At 62.3% G+C, this 17693-nt stretch overlaps 3 protein-coding genes across 4 annotated transcripts; all 3 read right to left on the minus strand.

Annotated features, from left to right (window-relative positions):
- Positions 1-195: 195 nt before the first annotated feature.
- On the minus strand, positions 196-3177 carry DOK3 (docking protein 3). Its single transcript, XM_069029040.1, has 5 exons — positions 3121-3177; positions 1498-1791; positions 1285-1378; positions 1027-1199; positions 196-945 (listed from the first exon to the last, which is right to left on the minus strand). The coding sequence occupies exons 1-5, from the start codon at positions 3175-3177 to the stop codon at positions 229-231; spliced, it is 1335 nt and encodes a 444-aa protein (XP_068885141.1). The 3' UTR covers positions 196-228.
- A 714-nt stretch (positions 3178-3891) lies between these two features.
- Positions 3892-8934, minus strand: DDX41 (DEAD-box helicase 41). The gene is made up of 17 exons (XM_069029039.1): positions 8846-8934; positions 8662-8760; positions 8411-8570; positions 8257-8331; positions 7860-7920; positions 7027-7163; positions 6804-6876; positions 6481-6634; positions 6249-6385; positions 5914-6076; positions 5694-5825; positions 5444-5515; positions 5111-5207; positions 4661-4810; positions 4458-4529; positions 4211-4321; positions 3892-4028 (listed from the first exon to the last, which is right to left on the minus strand). The coding sequence occupies exons 1-17, from the start codon at positions 8867-8869 to the stop codon at positions 3892-3894; spliced, it is 1854 nt and encodes a 617-aa protein (XP_068885140.1). The 5' UTR covers positions 8870-8934.
- A 150-nt stretch (positions 8935-9084) lies between these two features.
- On the minus strand, positions 9085-16882 carry FAM193B (family with sequence similarity 193 member B). Of its 2 annotated transcripts, XM_069029163.1 has the most exons (10): positions 16559-16882; positions 15045-15284; positions 14169-14391; positions 13776-13985; positions 13088-13502; positions 11919-12114; positions 11301-11537; positions 9778-10786; positions 9593-9668; positions 9085-9455 (listed from the first exon to the last, which is right to left on the minus strand). In XM_069029163.1, the coding sequence occupies exons 1-10, from the start codon at positions 16880-16882 to the stop codon at positions 9359-9361; spliced, it is 3027 nt and encodes a 1008-aa protein (XP_068885264.1). In that variant the 3' UTR covers positions 9085-9358. The 2 variants fall into 2 exon arrangements, with proteins under 2 accessions (XP_068885264.1, XP_068885265.1); XM_069029164.1 differs by lacking the exon at positions 13776-13985 and having other exon boundaries at positions 16559-16786.
- Positions 16883-17693: the final 811 nt, after the last annotated feature.

Genomic DNA, 17693 nt, shown 5'->3' on the forward strand with positions numbered 1-17693 from the left:
CGGGCACCGCCCCCGTCCGGCCAGGCCCCACTTTATATAGGATACGGGGGGGCGGAGCCAGCGAGCGCTTCGGCCAATCACCGTGCGCGCCTCTGCCTGCCGGGGCGGGCACGGGGGCGCCCCCTAGCGGGGAGGCGCGAGCTGCCCCTCCCGCCCCCCCCACTGCCCACAGCAGCGGCGGAGCCGAGTCCGGGAAGGGCCTTTATTGACCGAACGGCACCAGCGGCATCAAGCCCAGTCCCGCGCTCCGGGGCTCTCCCGGCTCAGCAGCCGCACCAGCTTGGCTCGAAGGGTGCTGTGAGGCTTGTGCCCGGAGCGCCCCGACAGCACCTCCTGCCCTCCACGCCCCCAGCCCGCGGCCTGGGGGTTCTGCGTCAGGGCGGCCCGGTTGTCATAGAGTGGCCCCCCCTCACTGCTGTGGCCCTCGGGGGCCTGTCGGCACCCCAGCTCCCACTGCCCTTCCTCCTCCTCTTCCTGGGCCCTGGCTGGATGTAGTTCTGCAGTGAAGATGTTCTCGTAGAGATGCTCAGGGAGTGGCTTCCCCACAGCCCAGGGCTCACCAGAGCCTGGCTGCCCCGGCACAAAGAGGGGCTGCTGGCCCCGGGCGATGGAGGCATAGACAATGGGGCATGAGCCCTCTGGCTCTGGTGGGCTGAAGCGGAGGAGGTTTGCAGGTGGATGGGAGGCAGGCTGTGTCACCTCTAAGGCTGGGCTGGGCTGGGGATCATCATTCCCAGGCCCCCAGGGCTGGGGCTCGAGGCCCTGTGCAAAGAGCTGGGGGTCTGAGACACAGAAAAGTCTGGGGTCTGGGGTGTCCTTGCCCTGCTGCTGGCAGGCGATGGCAGCAGCCACAGCCCGACAGAGCTCAGGGGCCCGTGGGGTGCTGAAGGTGAAGGTGCCCTCGCCGGAGTCACTGCGGCGGCCAGCCTCGAAGGAGAAGACAGCCTGCAGGGTCAGAGGGGAGGGTGAGGAGCTGGCAGCCACCCTGGGCAGGCAACAGCCCCAAGAAGGGAGTGGGGAACTCACCTGATCCTGGCCAAACTTGCGAAGGAAGGGGTAAGGCCAGGTGAGCAGGGGCTGGCGGGACTGGGGGTCCTTCAGCGTCAAGCTCTGGGGAAGGGCTGAGAGTAGGTAGTGCCCGTGCAGGCCACAGCGGGTGGCTGCGTCTGTCCGAACCACCAGCACCAAGAATTCGGTCACTGTGGGAGCCAAACAAGCCAGGGGTCAGCATTGCAGCACTGAGCTGCAGCCCACCCCAGCCCTATTCACCACCCCTGCACGCACAGTCCTGCCAGGACGAATAGAGGGAGTTCTCCTCCATGGGGACAGCAGGGCTGGGCTGGGTCCTGGCACTACTTGGCACTGTCTCTTTTGCACCCTGAAACAAAGGAATGTGAGTATGACCCGGGACAGGGGGGAGCACAAACCCCCTGCCTGCCGTGGAGCTTGCCAGCTCACCCAAAGTAGGGCTCTTGGCTCTGCCAGACCCCTTGGTACCTGGAAGGCCAGCTGGCAGAGCTGGGTGATCCATTCATCCCGCTGCTCAGCTGCCAGCACATAGCTCTTCTCCGTGGTGGTGAGGTAGAAGGCGGCGGTGGCTTTGGGGCAGCTCTCCGTGCCCGCCGGGCCCACAGAGACGCAGTCAGAGAGGCGGATCACCCGGCGGGCACACCGCTGCAGGGACGTCTTCTCCGGGATCGTGCCATCGTCCCGCACATCAAACTTCTCCATGCGGGCCACGCCGGAGGGGCTGGCGGCAAATAGCTGGGCTCGCATCTTCCTCCAGGACCTCTAATGCATGGGAAGGGCAAAGGCACGGAAAAAACAGGTCAGCAAAGAGCTGCCTGCTGCATCTGGCAGCACTGCCCTCCATGCAGGGCCAGCAGTGCTTGGGAAGAGCCATACGGGGCACAAGGGGCATAGGGGAGTCCTGGCCTGCACCTGCCAGATGCTGTTGGAGGGTACAGAGAGCAGGGGCCAGCACACACCCCCAAACTGGGGGGCAGGGTAGCCCCAAAGCTGGGTTGAGGGGGGCCTTGCCCCGAGCGGGTTTGGCATGGCTTGCTGGGTGAGTCACACTCACTCCCAGCACCCTGAGCACCAGGTCCTGCTCTTTGTTCCCTGCTGCAAGTGCTGGCCTGCCGACCTGCAGCTGAGCTCTCAAGCTGTTCTCAGGACAGACCCTGATGCAAATTAAAGCCATTTTGAGCTGCTGAGGCTCTTGCTGGCAGCCTCACATCTGCTGAGCAGCCTGCTTCCTCCCAGGGGAGCCTCTGCAGCACCAGCACCTTCCCAGTCTGTCACGGGATAGCGGGGGCGCGTGCCACCATATACCTCAAAAGTGCAGCAGAGCCTCCACCCTGCAGGAACCAGATGCAGCCAAGCACCCAAAATACCCACCGCCCCCAGCCCACCTGCCTCCTCCATGGCAGGGCACTGGCTCCTCACACACAGGGCTGCCCGCTGCGCTTTCAGGGCTTGGTTCTTGTTCAGCAGGGAGGTCAGAGTGATTGCAGTCCCATACATCCACTGAGACCCCCACAGGACACGGCCGCCCTGCCATGGCATGACCAGTGTGCCAGCAGGGCCTACTTCGCCAACACCCGACAGCTCCCTGGAGCCGGCTCGACCCTGGGTACTCTCACCATGTCACCCATACCCTGCCCCGAGGGCTGTGGTACTCAGTGCCCCCTCCAAGGGCACAGAGGAGCAGCCCAAGCCATGAGGGTGTCACACAGATGGTGGTGGCCCCCCCAGGGCCAGGCTGATGGAGGGCACAGGGACATGTCCCACGTGCTGCCCCAGGGCCCCGCTCCTACACACACACGCTGGAGCTGCGCCACATTAACGCATGTTTATTCTTCCATTGCGACTCACGCGGTGACCAAGCAAGAAGGACCCCACGTGGGGGTGAGCCAGAGTGGGTGCCCACACAGATGAGTCCCCCTCAACCGCACGGAGAGCCCCACTTGTGGGTCTGCTGAGCCTAGGGCTTCCCAGGGCAGTTCCAAAGGGTCTGTCTCCAGTCCCCCCTTCCTGGGCTGCTGAGGGCCCGGCCCCGGGCCCGGCATCACGACAAATCAGGGCAAACCCTCTACCAGCCCCAAATCCACCCTTTACCTTTCCAAATTTGGAGTGCTGCACATAGAGGATCCCATCCTTCACTGGTCTCTCCATGGGCCCAGTTCACCCTGGCAGCCAGCGCAAGGATCAGGGACTGGGGCCACCCGCAGTGGAGAAAATGTGACTGCTGCAGCCGAAGGAAAGGCATGGGGCAGACTTCCTTCTTAGAGAGACTTCCCCTTTTTGGGGTGTGGGATGGGGGGCAGAGGCAGGGCCACAGGAGGTGTCCATGTGCCTGCCCTCCCCCTCACAGCAGGGCAGTGGGGCAGAACGCGGGGGCAGAGCACAGGAAGCACCTTGGGGAGCGCCTGACATGAGCATGGCACGCTCCACCTCGCCCTGGCTGCATCCCAGCATGTCTGGGGAGATGGGAACAGACACCCACTGAGGATGCACAAATCCAGGTGAGGGAGATGGACCCATAGAAACTGTGTGGATCTGTGAGGAGCATCACAAGTCCGTGACCTCACCACTGCAGGGGGCTGGCAGGGGCAGCAGGCAGCTGGCCAGGCTAGTCACCCCACCTGGGGCTTTCTCTTGCCCTGAGGCACCGCTACCTGCTTGCCCAACACACCGCTGATGTAACAGGCTGTTGCAGCACAGCTCCATACATTTCCTTCCGGGGCAGGAGCTTCGTCAGGCTGAGCTGGCAATAGTCCCAGTGACCAAAAGTCTGGAAAAGGGGCCACAGCAGTGCAAGACAGGCTCTTGGGCTGAAAGGGAACCCAGGCCCATCCAGGGGGAGTGTGGGGCAGCACACTCTCCGGGCTAGAAGTCCATAGAGCTGTGGGCCAGGTAGTCCTTGCGGCCGATGTTGCTGACTTGCTTGGTCTGCATCGCCTCCAGCTTGGGGCAGTTGGTGATACGATGGCCCAGGCCGCCGCAGAAGGCGCAGCCCCGCTCGCCTGCAACAGGAGGGATGGGGTCAGGGCCAAGACAGCACAGTGCCATGTAAGGACAGCACAGTGCCACCCCAGGACAGCAGCCCCCACCCTACACCACTGTCTCCCAGTGCTGGGTTCCCATCTGGAGCCCAGGGCTTGCAGCAGTCCCGCAGGGGTCCCTGTGTCAGCCTGGGGTCTCTCACCTCTGATGTCCAGCATGGTCTCATCCCCACAGTGCAGCACCTGGAGCACAGGCGGCACCTTCTGTTTCGCCTCCAGGAGCAGAGCCTTCAGGTCCATCAGCACCGACTCATCTGGGGGGCAGAGACATAGGTCAGGCAAAGCCCAGCACCACCATCTCCCCTCCACCAGCCATCCTGCTTGCTCAGAACACCTCCTTGCCACTACCCAGCTGCCTCCTCCAGCCCCCAGCCCCGTGCTGTTCCTCACCACAGGCCTTGTTGATGAAGGTGGTGGCAATGCCGGTGTTGCCCGAGCGGCCTGTACGCCCAATGCGGTGAACTGTGGAAACAGGGACAGGATCAGGCCCCGGTGAGCGCAGTGTGACAGACCATCCCTGCCCCAAAACACTGCACGGACAAGCACAGAGCCTTGCTGGCCTCTAGACCCCTCCCACAAGGCCCAGTGCCTACCATAGTTCTCAATCTCCTCTGGCATGTCGTAGTTGATGACGTGCTGGATGGCTGGGAAGTCCAGGCCCTTGGAAGCAACGTCAGTGGCAACCAGGACATCCTTCTTCCCATCCCGGAAGGCCTCAATGGCTTTTGTCCGTTCTTCCTGATCTACAAAGGCCCAGCAGAGATCAGCGAGGGCAGAGCTCCCAGCCCTACCTACTGCAGCAACCACTATGGCCTCAGAGTCAAGCATCACCTCCTCAGGCAGCCTTTCTTCCAATGAAGGAGGAGAGGGGCCTCCACATCCCATAGGAACCTTCACTGTGTTTATGCCTGCCATGTAAAACATGGAGCTCCCTCCTGACACTGCCACAGCCCCTCCTCACACCATCAAGAACTGCTCCATGCTGGCCACAAACATTCCTGGGGTCACACCACAGCCCAGGCCTCCCTGGGACCCACACTGACCTTTCCCTCCATGGATGGCCACAGCTTCCACGCCCTTGAGCAGCAGGTACTCGTGGATCGCATCGACATCTGCCTTCTTCTCTGCGAAGATCAGCACCTGCAGCAACACAGGCATCATATCAGAGCCCCTCCTGCAAGCTGGCACTGCTGGCACCAGCACAGCCCCCTGGGGAAGCCCATTCCCTCTTGCTGAGCAGGGCACACAGCACTGCTGGTCCCAGGACCTGCTCATACATGGAGCATGGCTCAGCCACACGCCCACCCCACAAAGGGGGTCCCCCTGACAGCTCCCCCCCTGCCCCAGTGTGACCACACTGTCCCCAGCATACTCACGGGTGGAGGGGTCTTCTGCAGGCACTCCAGCAGGTACACCATCTTGGCCTCCTCTTTCACATACTCCACCTCCTAGGAACAAGCAGAGGGATGGGTCAGGCAGCAGAGGAACTGCCACTGCTTGGTATACCTTAGCCAGCTGGGAAGGAGGACCACAAACCCCAGCTCCCTGGCAGAGTAAGGTATTAAGTGCCCTCATGAACTCTTCTGGTCTCCCACACAGGCACAAGGGAGCAGCCAAACACCTCACCTGCACAACATCCAAGCTGGCAGCACCTGCTCGCCCAACATTAATGGTGATGGGCTTCACCAGGGCACTCTTGGCAAAGTTCTGGATCTTCTTGGGCATTGTGGCACTGAAGAGGAGGGTTTGCCGCTGGCCCTGCACAGGGAAGAACCCTTTAGCACTCACCCAACCTGGCATGTGCAGGATTGAGCTTCAGGTTGCTTCAATCCTGGCAGTTCTGTACCTTGAAGTAGGAGAAGATGGTACGGATGTCCCCCTCAAAGCCCATATCGATCATCCTGTCAGCCTCATCCAACGCCAGGTACCGGCAGATGTCCAGGCTCACCATCTTCTTCTGCAGCAGGTCCATCAAGCGCCCAGGGGTTGCCACCATCATGTGTACCCCACTGTGGGATGAGAGGAGGCCACAGTCAGGCCTTCGGGATTCCTGCCCCATGCAGGACACCTCCCTGGCACACCACTTTCACCCCCACGCTGTCCTGAAGCCAGGGTGTCACCCCTTAGCCCTCTGCCAGACAACAGAGCACCTCAAGCCCCATGGACTCCCCCAGGTCTTACTGTTTGATGGTCTCCATCTGCTCCTTGACAGACATGCCCCCGATGCAGAGGGCACAGCGCAGTGGGGGCAGCCCATCCTCCTGCAGCAGACGACAGTAGTACTCCAGGATGCCGTGGGTCTGCCGGGCCAGCTCCCGCTACGGAAACAAACCCAGCTCATTCCTGCATCTCTGTGCAGGCAGAATTTAGGATTGCCACTGCAAGTCACTCACAGCCTCCTCCCGACACTCACCGAGGGACAGATGATGAGTCCATAGGGTCCCTCTCGCTTAGAGAATGGCAGCCTCTTCTCCTGCTCCAGGCAGAACATGATCACGGGGAGGGTGAACACCAAGGTCTTCCCAGAGCCAGTGAATGCGATGCCAATCATATCCCTTCCTGAGAGGCTGCCAGGGAAACGAGGCCGATGGGAGGAGGAACATCATGGAACAGCTCAAACCTCCAGGGCTGAGCAAGGTGACAGGGATCTGTCACCACGGAAGAGCATCTGGTCCACACCACAGTGGGCCGTGGGAGCAACTGCTCTGTACTCTGGGATGGGGACAGAGCACTCACATTGTGGGGATGCCTTGGATCTGTATGGGTGTTGGCTGCTGGATTCCTTTTTTCTTCAGGCCTCTCAGGATAGCTGTCAGAGAACAAGGAACAATGCATGTTCGTGACCTGAACTATTCCCTCTCTTCTCCCACTCAGGTCCCAGCAGCAGCTCTCCCACCAGTGACAAATACCCCTCAGGCAAACAGCCAGGAAAAAGGTGGGATCTCCTCTCCTGGCCTACCTGCTGGGAACTTCATCTCCTTGAAGCTCTTGATGGGGGGAGGGATGCCCTCCCCCTCCACCAGGATGTGGTACTTCTTGCGCACACGGTCGTGCCGTGCCTCTGACATGCCCAGAATGTAGCGAGGGGCTCTCCAGCTGTGAAAGCAACAGAAACAGGTCATGGTGCAGAATGAGGCCAGGGCTCCAGAACCAGCAGCTCCCATGGAGGAATTCAAGGGAATGCCCTGTTAGGCTCCAATACACTCCCAGGTAAAACAGGTAACCCCAAGGGGCTCTGTGGAGTGAGCGTAGGAGAAGATCTGAGCCAGTTCTATGCATTAAACCCTTCCCCAAAACCTCAGTGAAAAGTGCTAAGCTAACAGCTGAGAACAGCCTAGGGATGGTGGATGGAAAATGCCAAAAACGTTTGGACACACCTCAATCGTCTCCCTGATCCTGCCTCAGAATCACTGAGGTCAGAAAAGACCTCTGAGTTCACTGAGCCCGATCTCTGATCAATCACCACCTTGACAATGCTGCCCTGAGCAGCACTGGCTCCAAAGATTCCTCCAGTCTCTTCCTCTGGCTTAGTGACCTCCCAGACCTGAAGATCCACCCTCTGGCCTTCTAGTCTAACATAAATGTGCTTTATCAAGCCTCACTGTATATAAAACAACATCCAAAGTGACTCAACAGCCTGATTTTACACCTAATGACACAAAGACAGTCACTCAGGCAAGAGGCTGCAGAGCCACACTGCTCCTGCAAGACTCTGCGACTTTTAGCTCCCTTCAGCCAGGACGAACTGCTGTTTTCAGAAGGACAGCTTCTGAGCTGTGCTGTGAAACTTACCTGGTTTTGATCGGGTCGTCGTAGGTGATGCCCTTGGCCATCTCCTTCACTGACATCAGAGCTGCAGGAACAAAGATGATGAGTCAGAGCAAACTCTCCACATCCACATCAACCTCACTGAGAGCTACTTGGGCAAATGGTTTGGGAGACCATGTCCAGAGACAGAAGAGGAGAAACAGCAGCACTGGCAGCCTCTCTGGCATCGGAACACCAAGTGCTGCTGTGCCCAGAGCCCTGTCACAGACATGTCCCAGCTAAGCCAGGCAGTGCCAACCGAGGGGACCCACTGTCACCTCCAGTCCCACCCCTGAGTAGCAGCATTCCAAAGGCAGGGAACAGCTCTCCAGCTGCCCTGGGAGCTCTGGAGACAGATCTGAGACACAGACCTCCCACTCACCTCGGCCCTCTGCCACACTCTCCAGGATCTTCTCTTCCTCCTTCAGCTGCTTCTCCTTGGCTGACTCCTTCCGAGCTGGGGGAGAGCCAAGACACAGTGAGAGGGTTTGTTGTCCCCTGAAAGTCACACAGTGCTCCACCAGCTCCTCCCTTACCTTCCGCCTTCTCTTTGAGGTGCTGGTGCTGGTCCAGCAGACTGATGTTGGACTGGGGCCCCAGCGGGATGTCATCCTCGTCCCCGCGCTGCTCGCTCCCACTGTCCCGCTGCTCCTCCTCCGACACTACCTTCCGCCGCATCTGCAACAGCTTCTGCAGCTGGAAGAACGCGGGTCGAGGAGGAGTGAGCGGCCTCGTGGCGGGAGGGCCGCTCGGAGCCCTCCCCGGGCAGCCCCCCTTACCCCATTACCATCTGCTGCTTGCGCTGCTTGACGGGCACGTAGGGCACGTAGTCGTCGTCATCCTCTCCGGACAGGTCGGACGTGTCCACCGGCTCCTCGCGCTGCCTCTGTGGGGAGACACGCGGTGAGGGGAGCCCGGGGCGGCACGGGGAGCGCAGGGCGGGCGGTACCGGGGGCCGCGGCCGTTCCCACCTTCCGCTCCGCCACGGCCTCCATGGCTCCTACCCGGAAGAGCTATAGGAAGTGACGTCACCACGCACAGGGCCATCGCCTAGCAACGCGCAGAACGCACCGCTGGGCGGGAGCTGCGTCCCGGCCCGACGGATCCCCGCCGCGCTCAAACTTGCACAGAATGCGTTCTACATTTCCCGCCCCCCACCCCTCCCGTCCCCCAACCTCCTCGGCGCGGCAGAAAGCAGCAGACAGCGGGGTTTAAATAAAATAAAAAATTAAAAAGTTCTTTATTGGGTCCAGCACGGTCCTTCCCCACGGCACGGGGAGCCGCGTGCCCGCGGAGAGGGGGTCGGGACGGCCGGGATCACCCCGCGGGGAGGGGCAGGAGGATGGAGGGAGCCCCGGGGGTCCCCGCGGGGCAGAAGAGCACCGGGGCCCCCCGCGAAGGAGGGGACCCCACCGAGGTGAGGCGGGGGGCACAGTGAGGAGAGGCGAGCGGCCGTGGGTGGGTGGGGGTGGCCCCTCCGCACCTCACTGGGCTGCACTGGAAGTGGTTTTCTTCAGGGTGAAGTTGGTCCAGTTCACGGCCACCTTCTGCCGCGTCTGCTTGGCCGAGTCCAGGCAGAACCTGACAGGGAGAGGACAGCCCCGGTCAGTTCCCAGCCCCTTGGGACCCCCAGCCCCTCTGTGACCCCAGGCCCAGTCAGCTCCCTGCCCCTTCATGCCTCCAGCCCCACTGGCAGAGCTCAGGGGTTCCCCTCTCACCTCTTGAAATACTCCACTTCTCTGTCAGTCTCATCCATCTCTGCCCCATCCAGGTCCTTGGGCAGGAACACATCATCTGGGGAAGCAGAGCAGAGGGTCAGCGCTGCAGGGTGGGCAGGGGGCTGCCAGCTGGGCAAGGGACCACCGCAAGGATGGCAGCACAGAGTGATGCTCCCAGCACTCACCGATCGAGGTATTGGATTTCTCCACCTTGTTTCGGCTCTTCCTGCTCTTGCCCTTGGGCTGTGGGGAGCCCCCCAGGGCAAGGTGGGTGGCCAGGGCAGGTGGCTGCTGCTGTGCCAGCTCTGGCAGCTCCGCTTTGCCCTCTCCCCTCCGGCCTTTCCACTCACTGGTTCTCTCCTTCTCTGCCCTGGCAGTGGTGCTGCAGCCCCAAGGCTGCCCCTTGCTGCTCTCCCCGGGCTCGGCACAGCCGCTCGCCCGCTGTGGCTCCGGGGCACTGGCCTTGGAAGGGTGCTTGGTTCCCAGCACCTGCCCCTTCACACCAGGGCTCTCCAGCCGGGCCTGGCCGCCAGGCACGGCCGTGCTGCCCTCCCCTTTCTTCGCCTGCCCATTCTGCCGCTTGTTCTTCCGCTGCCGGCTCCCCGCGGGCAGCGACTCTGGCGGCTCCGGCCCCTTGGGCTGTGGTCCCTCCTTGGGCTCCGGGCTCAGCCCGCTGCCATCTGCAGCAGAGTCCGCAGCCTTGGACTGCACCCAGATCATGCGGGACAGGCTGGGCACGGCGCTGAGGCGTTTCACCACGCCGTTCTCGGCTGGTGGGGCTGGCGGGGGATCCCCAGGCCCCTCGCCCCATCGGGGGCCCGCTTCGCCCCGCAGCAGCGTGTGGCCCTTGGCAGGGCCCAGGCTGAGCGGGGCCAGCGCTAGGTCTATGTCCTGCAGGTCAGAAGACCCATTGAGGTTGGAGAGCAGGTTCTTCTGCTCCAGGACAGCTGCCTTCTTGGGGAAGTCATTGACATCCAGGTTGAGGTCGTACACGCTGAAACTGGCCCGGATGGAGTCCTTGATGGTGTTCTTGATCTCCTGCAGCCGGCTGCTGAGGAAGCTGTTCACCCGCTCCAGCTCCAACTCCGGCCACTCCAGAAGCTTCTCCTCGGCCGGCTCCCTGGCCTGGCTGGCTGCAGGGGCACGCTCTGCCCGCTTCTGGGCCTCTGCCTCCAGCTGGGCTTTCTCCTTCTCCTGCAACACAGGTGCCATGAGGATCATCTGGACTGGGCCACAGAACCACGCACGCAGGACACAGAGCTTTGTTCCAGCTCTGCCTGACAGCAAACCCAAGGGCAGCTGCTCAGCACAGCCACCCCACGTCTTCCACAGCCCCTGAACTGTCACATGTCCCCCATGGGCACTGCAACAGCTGGACACTGCACACCCAACACTGCTCTGGGCACCAAGCACCCGAAAGAGCCATCATAGCACTGCCTCTCCCTACCAGAGATGCACGGTGTTAGAGATGTGGCATGGAGCAGACAGGACGGTGCAGCCCAAAGCACCCAGGAGGGCTGGGCAACCCTCTGCAGGAACAGAGGCAGGGGGAGTCCTACATAGGGCCAGGCACTGCTGCCACCTTGGGCAAGAGCAACACAAGAATTCAAGAACCCAAATGGATGCAAGAGAGAGGAGGAAAAGCCCTGACAGCAGCACAACCCTGCTCTGCCCTCCTCCCACAGCCCCAGCCCCTGCCCAGCCTTACCTTCTTCTTCTGTTTGTGCCGTGCCCGCTTGGCTGCCTTGGCACTGTTCAAGGGCTTGGGCTCTGTGCTGTTGATGTAGTCCAGCAGCTCATCCACATTGCGGTGGTCCACAGCGGGCTCCCCTGAGCTGCTGCTGTGCCCTAGTTTCTGTGGCAGCTCCTCTTTCCTTTTGGTGAGGCGAGAACGCAACTTCTCTCGGATCTCAGCGTAGTTGCGGCTTGTGGGAGCAGCCGGGGGCTGAGGAAGGTGAGTGCTGTCAGCCAGGCACAGTCAGCATCAGGAGCAGGCAGCCCCAGCCCCCTGTGACCTTCCAGCCACTCCCTTCCCTACAGTCTCAGGAAGACAAGTCAGCACAGCCCTACTGAGCTCTTCTACCATGAAGCCACAGGGCTTGGCCGGCTGCTCCAAGCCCTGGGGCTGGGCAGGCGGCTGCGAGTTGGGAGCAAGGGACCAGCAGGCTGATGAAGCAGGGTAGAAAGGGAGCAGGGGATGTGTGTGCCTGCAGGAAACAGCCGTGGCCAGACCTGCCCACCTCCGCACTCTGAGCATAGGGACCGAGCGATGTCTCCCCGTGCAGCGCGAGGACCGGGGGTGGCTGCAGACCAGCCCCTCACTCACCGCGTTGTGGCCGAAGAACTCACAGTAGCAGCAGTCGCAGAACTTCCCGTCTTTCTGGTTGGTGGAGGAGGAGGTGCAGGAACTGCGCTCTGAGCTGCTGTCCTCATCCTCCCCGAGTCCCTCGTCTGCTTCGCAGGGCTGTGGTGGGTGGCAGCTGGTACCGTTTGGGAATTTGTGCCCTTTGCAAGAGGGGTCCCTGAGGAGACGGGGAGAAGGGCGAGAGGTGAGCAGGTGCCAGGGGATCTCAAAACTTGCCCCATGCTATGCATGTAGGAACAGCCCTCCTGGGGAAGCGTGTGCCCAAGCAGAAGGATTTGCAGGACAAACCCCCTCCCCTGCATTCTCCTCCTCTGGGGAGGATGCTCGAGGAGCCCATGGCAGCAGACATCTGTCGCTCCCAGCCCTCAGGGCCTCTGGCCAGTAGGAGGCTGGTGCAGCAGAGCCCCAGCGAGCAGCATCGTGCCAGGCTCTGGGCTGGGAACAGGGCAGGGCGTGGTACTCACTGAGGGTGGCAGGTAGCACAGGTGAGGAACACTGGGACTGTGTGCAGCTACCAGACATCCCCACGTGCAGGCAGGCCCAGCTCACACGGGCACAGGCTACCCAGCTCAGAGACAGGGAGGCCAGGGCATAGCCCACAGCATCATTCCTCAAGATCCAGCTCGGGACACAACTGGCTCTCCACAGGGAGAGCTAATGAGCAGAGAGGAACCAGTGTACTCTCTTCCATGGCATGGGCAGCCCAGAGAGGGCCGGGGGAGCAGGTGAGCAGAACAAGTCTACAGGCTTCATGTTCTCGAGGACCTCTGCTCCGTGCCACAGCTGCCTGACAGGTCTCACTGACATAGGTCCTGTTGGCCAACAGCACATTGACCAGGCTGTTCCTTTGGGTCTTTTAGCTGGAGGAGGAACAAGCACAGCCTCTTCTGCACCACAAAACCAAAGGACAACCACAGGGAGAATACACATTGGGAGAGACAGAGCTTGACCCTCGGAGACCAGGGGTCTGCAGCAGTGGAACTGGCCCACAAAGACATCAGCTTCCTGCACCACCACACCAGGATGGCCAGTTCCTCCACAAGAAAAAGTGCATCCATGGGCAGGGATGGGAGAAAAGGCATGTGGCCCTGCAAGGAGAGGCTGGAAGCAGGCAGGGCTCCTCTACTCACCTGTTGGTGCTGGGCAGCTGGAGGGAGGTGGGAGGAGGGATGAGTGAAGTGCTGCAGTGCCCGTTGCAGGGATGAGCACAGCCTGACAGTGGCGGCGGCATCTTCAGCAGCGGCACATTGGCAGGGGGCAAGTGAGGGCTCTTGCATGGCCCCGGGCTGTGTGAGGCCGCGCCGGCCGGAGGAGACTCGGACACCGGCTTTGGGGCCGCCGCCTGCGCACTGGGAGCAGGGAAGAGCGCGGCCTGCGAGGAGGTACCCAGCGGGATGTGCGGTGCGGAGCCGAAGGGCCCCGGATGGGGAGGTGTCTGCTTGGAAGGGATCAGCGCCGGTGGCTGGGAGGGGAGGCCGGTGGGACTGTTGGGAGGAGCAGTGAGGTCGGAGTGCTGATGATGCTCTGAGGAGTGGAAGGCCTCACCTGCAGAGGGGCAGGAGCAGAGACAGTCAGACACTGGCTGTGCTGCACAGACCAGGGCCATGCTCAGAGCCACCCACCACCTTTGCACAAGCTGTTTCTCTTCCCAGAAGTCAGAGCGCTTGGGATAGAAGCCATCCCTGCTCACAAAGGGCCTTGGGGTCAGTGTGCCTCCCCCACAGGATCCAGCCCTGCCCCATGGAGAGCAGGGCAAGGGGAAAGGCTTTAGAGCAGCAGGCCGAGAGGCTGTGGCTGGTGCTGTCCCTGGGCACGCACCTGGCGGGGTGGCCCTCCGGCACAAGCTTTTGAACTGCTTCGGCAGCGTCTTGCAGAAGTCGAGTGAGGTAGGCAGAGGCGAGCCCGGGGTGGCGTTGCTGGAGGTGGCAGAGGCCGTGTGGCTGTAGGGACAGGCCTTCAGCCCCGGCGCCATGGCCGACACCTGGCTGGCACACTCCGGAGACAGAGCGAGGCCGGGGTGCTTGTCGCCTGGAAGGAAAGCGGAGCTGGGGCTGAATCCCAGCACCATCTGCCTTTTTCAAAGGGGCCCAATATGCTGCTGGTACTGAGATTCAGAGGCTCAGCCTGCCCACCCTTTGCCCACAAGGAAACCACCTAAGCCAAGAACTGGGCAGAAAGCTCTGCTCAACCTCACAGCCAGCTTCAACTCACCTAGTGCAGCTGGGGGGGTCCCAAGGGGGCTGCCCTGTGCAGTCCCGTTGGTGTGCTGCGAGTTCCAGAGGCCCGAGAGCTTGTGAGCAGACAAAAACGAGCTGGGGTCCCAGTCCCCTGAGTTCCCGTGGCACGAGGAGGAAGAAGACGAGGAGGAGGAGGAAGAGGAGTGTGAGCCACCCCCACAAGACTGCGACTTGCAGGATGTGTGGGATAATGAGACCTATCAAAGGAAACACAGAGTGAAGTGGCTGAGGGGACACCCTTGGCCCCAGGGCATCAACACCAAGACTCCCTCCACTGCAGCAGAGGCTCAGCTCATAAGAACCACTTCTGTCACTGTCTTGGGAGTGACAAACACCCCCTCCATCCAGCACCAACACAGCCTGGCTGGGCCATGCCAAGGACCACATGCCTGTGCTGGTCTCACTCACACCAGGGCAGGGTTAAAAAAAGCCAGGTAGGAGCCAGCTCCCCTACCCAAGCTCCATGCACAGGCAGGCACTTGCCCTGGCAGCCACTGCCTCTCTCTGCGTCACGAAGGGAGCAGCCCTGGGGCCGGGGGACGCGGCACAACACACAGCAGAGCAGGGCTGGCAGGAAAGCAGTGGCACTGTCAGCCTTACCAGCCCAGCAGCTCCAAGCCACGGCAGGCTGCTGGATGAGCCTCCACAGCACCACACACTGCCCCAACAGGGCCTGTCCCTGCTGAGCCAGAGGCAGCCCTGGGCAGGGAAGTGGAGGCTGGGATGTCTGGGACACTCAGCTCAGAGCGAGGATGGGACCCACACACCCGGTCAGTGCCACAGGGTAGCCAGTGACATGTTCCCACAGCTACAGCCCTGGCTTTCCAACCCCAGCTCCGTAACCGCGTACCGCCAGGGCCTGCTCCTGCACCGCCCGTCGCTCTTCCTCCTCCACGCTCTTCCGGCAGCTCTGGCAGATCCACAGTGGCATTTCTCCCAGGAGGTTCTGCACGAGCGTTGGCACGAAGTCCGGTGGCAGCCTCTCGCCTGGGGAAACCAGCCCATTGTGGGACGGCCCTCCCCAGTCCTTGCGCTCCCGGTGACAGAGCAGGCAGCATGTCTGCACAGACTGGTTGGCGGTGGGCAGCACCTGAGGAAGGACACACAGACTGTGAGTCACCCAGGTGTGATCCGGCACAGATGCGGGGCAGATGAGGCAGTGAAGGAGACCTCAGGACGCTGACACCAAACCAGGGAAATTCTTGTAGGCTATATGTGGCACTGCACCTTCTCCCACCGGAGCAGAGCAGCCTCAGGCTGCCCAGCTGCTGCCAACCTGCCATGTGCCAGCTGGGAGTGTTTTGGACTTCTTGGAAGATCACAGCATGCCAAAGATCCAGCCCTGCCACCAACCAAGGCTGAGAAGCCACCAGCAACTCCCACCATCACCTCTGGTAGAGTGAGACTGACGGAACTTGCATGGCAAAGCAAAACCCACAGAAATCCCACACAGGGATATTAAGGGTAGGTATGGCAGCCTCAGCTCTCCCTCCTCACCCATCACAGATGCCCCCACCGTGTCACCCAAGAGCCCCAAGCCCTCTCTCCCGCCTCTTTGTTCTGCACAGCCAGCGGTGCCGATGCACCAGGGTGGGGTGCAGCCCCCTGTGCTGCTTCACGCTCTCCCCGCACAGGCACAGCCAGGTTGGAGCTTCCCTGCAGGAGCTGGGCTGCATCCCTCGGGCTCGCTGGAGCCCTGACAGCCGTGACGAGCCCGGCGTGGCGCGGGCGAGGGGGCCCCCATTGTCTGCCGGCGCAGCGGGGCCCTGCCACAATGAGCCGTGCATTGAACCGCTGCTGCCAAACAGATGGCGTCTGCAGGCTCAAGGTGAAGCAAAGGTCAGAGGCCAAGGAGAGCAGAGTGGGGGCACAGCCCCTCTGCCCACCCACGGCGAGAGGGGCGCAGCCAGACCACCCCGTGTCCCAGATGACACAGCCACCACAGCGGGTGACACCACGGCTGGTGACACCACGGCTGTCCCCAATCCACCCAGCACATCCACAGCCGGCGCCCACCCCCGGCTCCCTGCCCACAACCCGGAGCAGGTGGAGGCAGCCAGGTGTGTCCAGCAGGGATGTCAGGCAGCCAGACGCGCGCTGAATGAGGATGCTGGAGCCACCTGCCATCGCCCAGTGGCAGGGCTGTGGCAGGGCTGTGGCAGGGCTGTGGCAGGGCTGGGCCCTCCCGCGGAGCGCTGTGGGAACGCTCCGAGCCCCATCCGCAGGGATGCTCCGAGTCGGGGGTCGGGGCGGGGATGGGGCAGGGCCCGGGGGGGATGGGGTACAAGGGACAGGGCCCCACCCCGCCCAGGCTGAACCCCGCTCGGAGCCAGCCCCGTGCCCTCCGCAGCGCTACCCCGGTACCTGCGCGCTGCCTCTGCCCGACTCCCCGCCGCTGCCCGCCGCCGCCGCCACCTCAGGCGGGGCGGGCGGTTCCGGTGGCGGTGGCGGCGGCGGGGGAGGCCCGACGTCGGGACCCGCCACCCTGTCACGGCGAGGCCCGGAGCCACCTGCCGCCGCCGCTGCCGTTGCCGCCGTTGCCGCCTTGTTCCGCCGGCGAGTCATGGCGAGCCCGCCGCAGCCAGGACAACAGCCAATATGGCGGCGCGGCCCGTCCGGCCCCTGCCCGTGGGAAGGAGGGAGGGAGGGAGGGGGGAACGCTCGGTGAGGTGAAGCCGCCGCCGCCATCTTGCGAGAGGGCAGAGCCCGCCCCCTGGCGGACAGGGGGAGTGGCGGCAGCGCAGCGAGTTCGAGTCCCGAGCCCGCCCCCGCCTCCCGAGGCTCCCGCGGGTCCCAACGCCGCCGGTGCCCAACCGTGGTCGGGGGCGGGTCGTGATCGTACCCCCAGCTGGATCATCGGAGTGCAGCTGCTGGGGCTCAGACTGAAAGAGAGGAGGATTGGATTAGATATTAGGGAAAAAAAGTCTTCCCTGGGAGGGTGGGGAGGCGCCCTGGCACAGGTTGGCCGGAGAAGTTGTGGCTGCCCCATCCCTGGGAGTGTTCAAGGCCAGGTCGGATGGGGTTTGGAGCGACCTGGGATAGTGGAAGGTGTCCCTGTGCATGGCAGGGGGATGGAACAAGATGATCTTTAAGGTCTCTTCCGCACTATTTTATGATTCCTGGCCCTGCACAGGACAACCCCAAGAATCCCACCCTGTGCCTGAGAGCGTTGTCCAAACACTCCTGGAGCTCTGGCAGGCTTGGGGCCATGCCCATTTCCCTGGAGAGCCTGTTCAGTGCCCAACCACCCTTTGGTTGAAAAACCTTTTCCTAATATCCAACCAAACTTCCCATGACACAGCTCCAGCCATTCCCTCGGATCCTGTCACTACCACAGAGAGCAGGGATTGGAGCTGCCCCTTGGCTGCCCCTCCTGAGAAAGCAGCAGCCCATAATGAGATCTCTCCTCAGTCTCTTCTCCAGGCTGAACAGACCAAGGGACTTCAGCAGCTCCTCATGTGACTTCCTCTCTAGACTCTTTGCAGCCTCCTTTGGACAC

This window comes from Aphelocoma coerulescens, chromosome 13 (assembly GCF_041296385.1).
Source record: "Aphelocoma coerulescens isolate FSJ_1873_10779 chromosome 13, UR_Acoe_1.0, whole genome shotgun sequence".
NCBI lineage: Eukaryota > Metazoa > Chordata > Aves > Passeriformes > Corvidae > Aphelocoma > Aphelocoma coerulescens.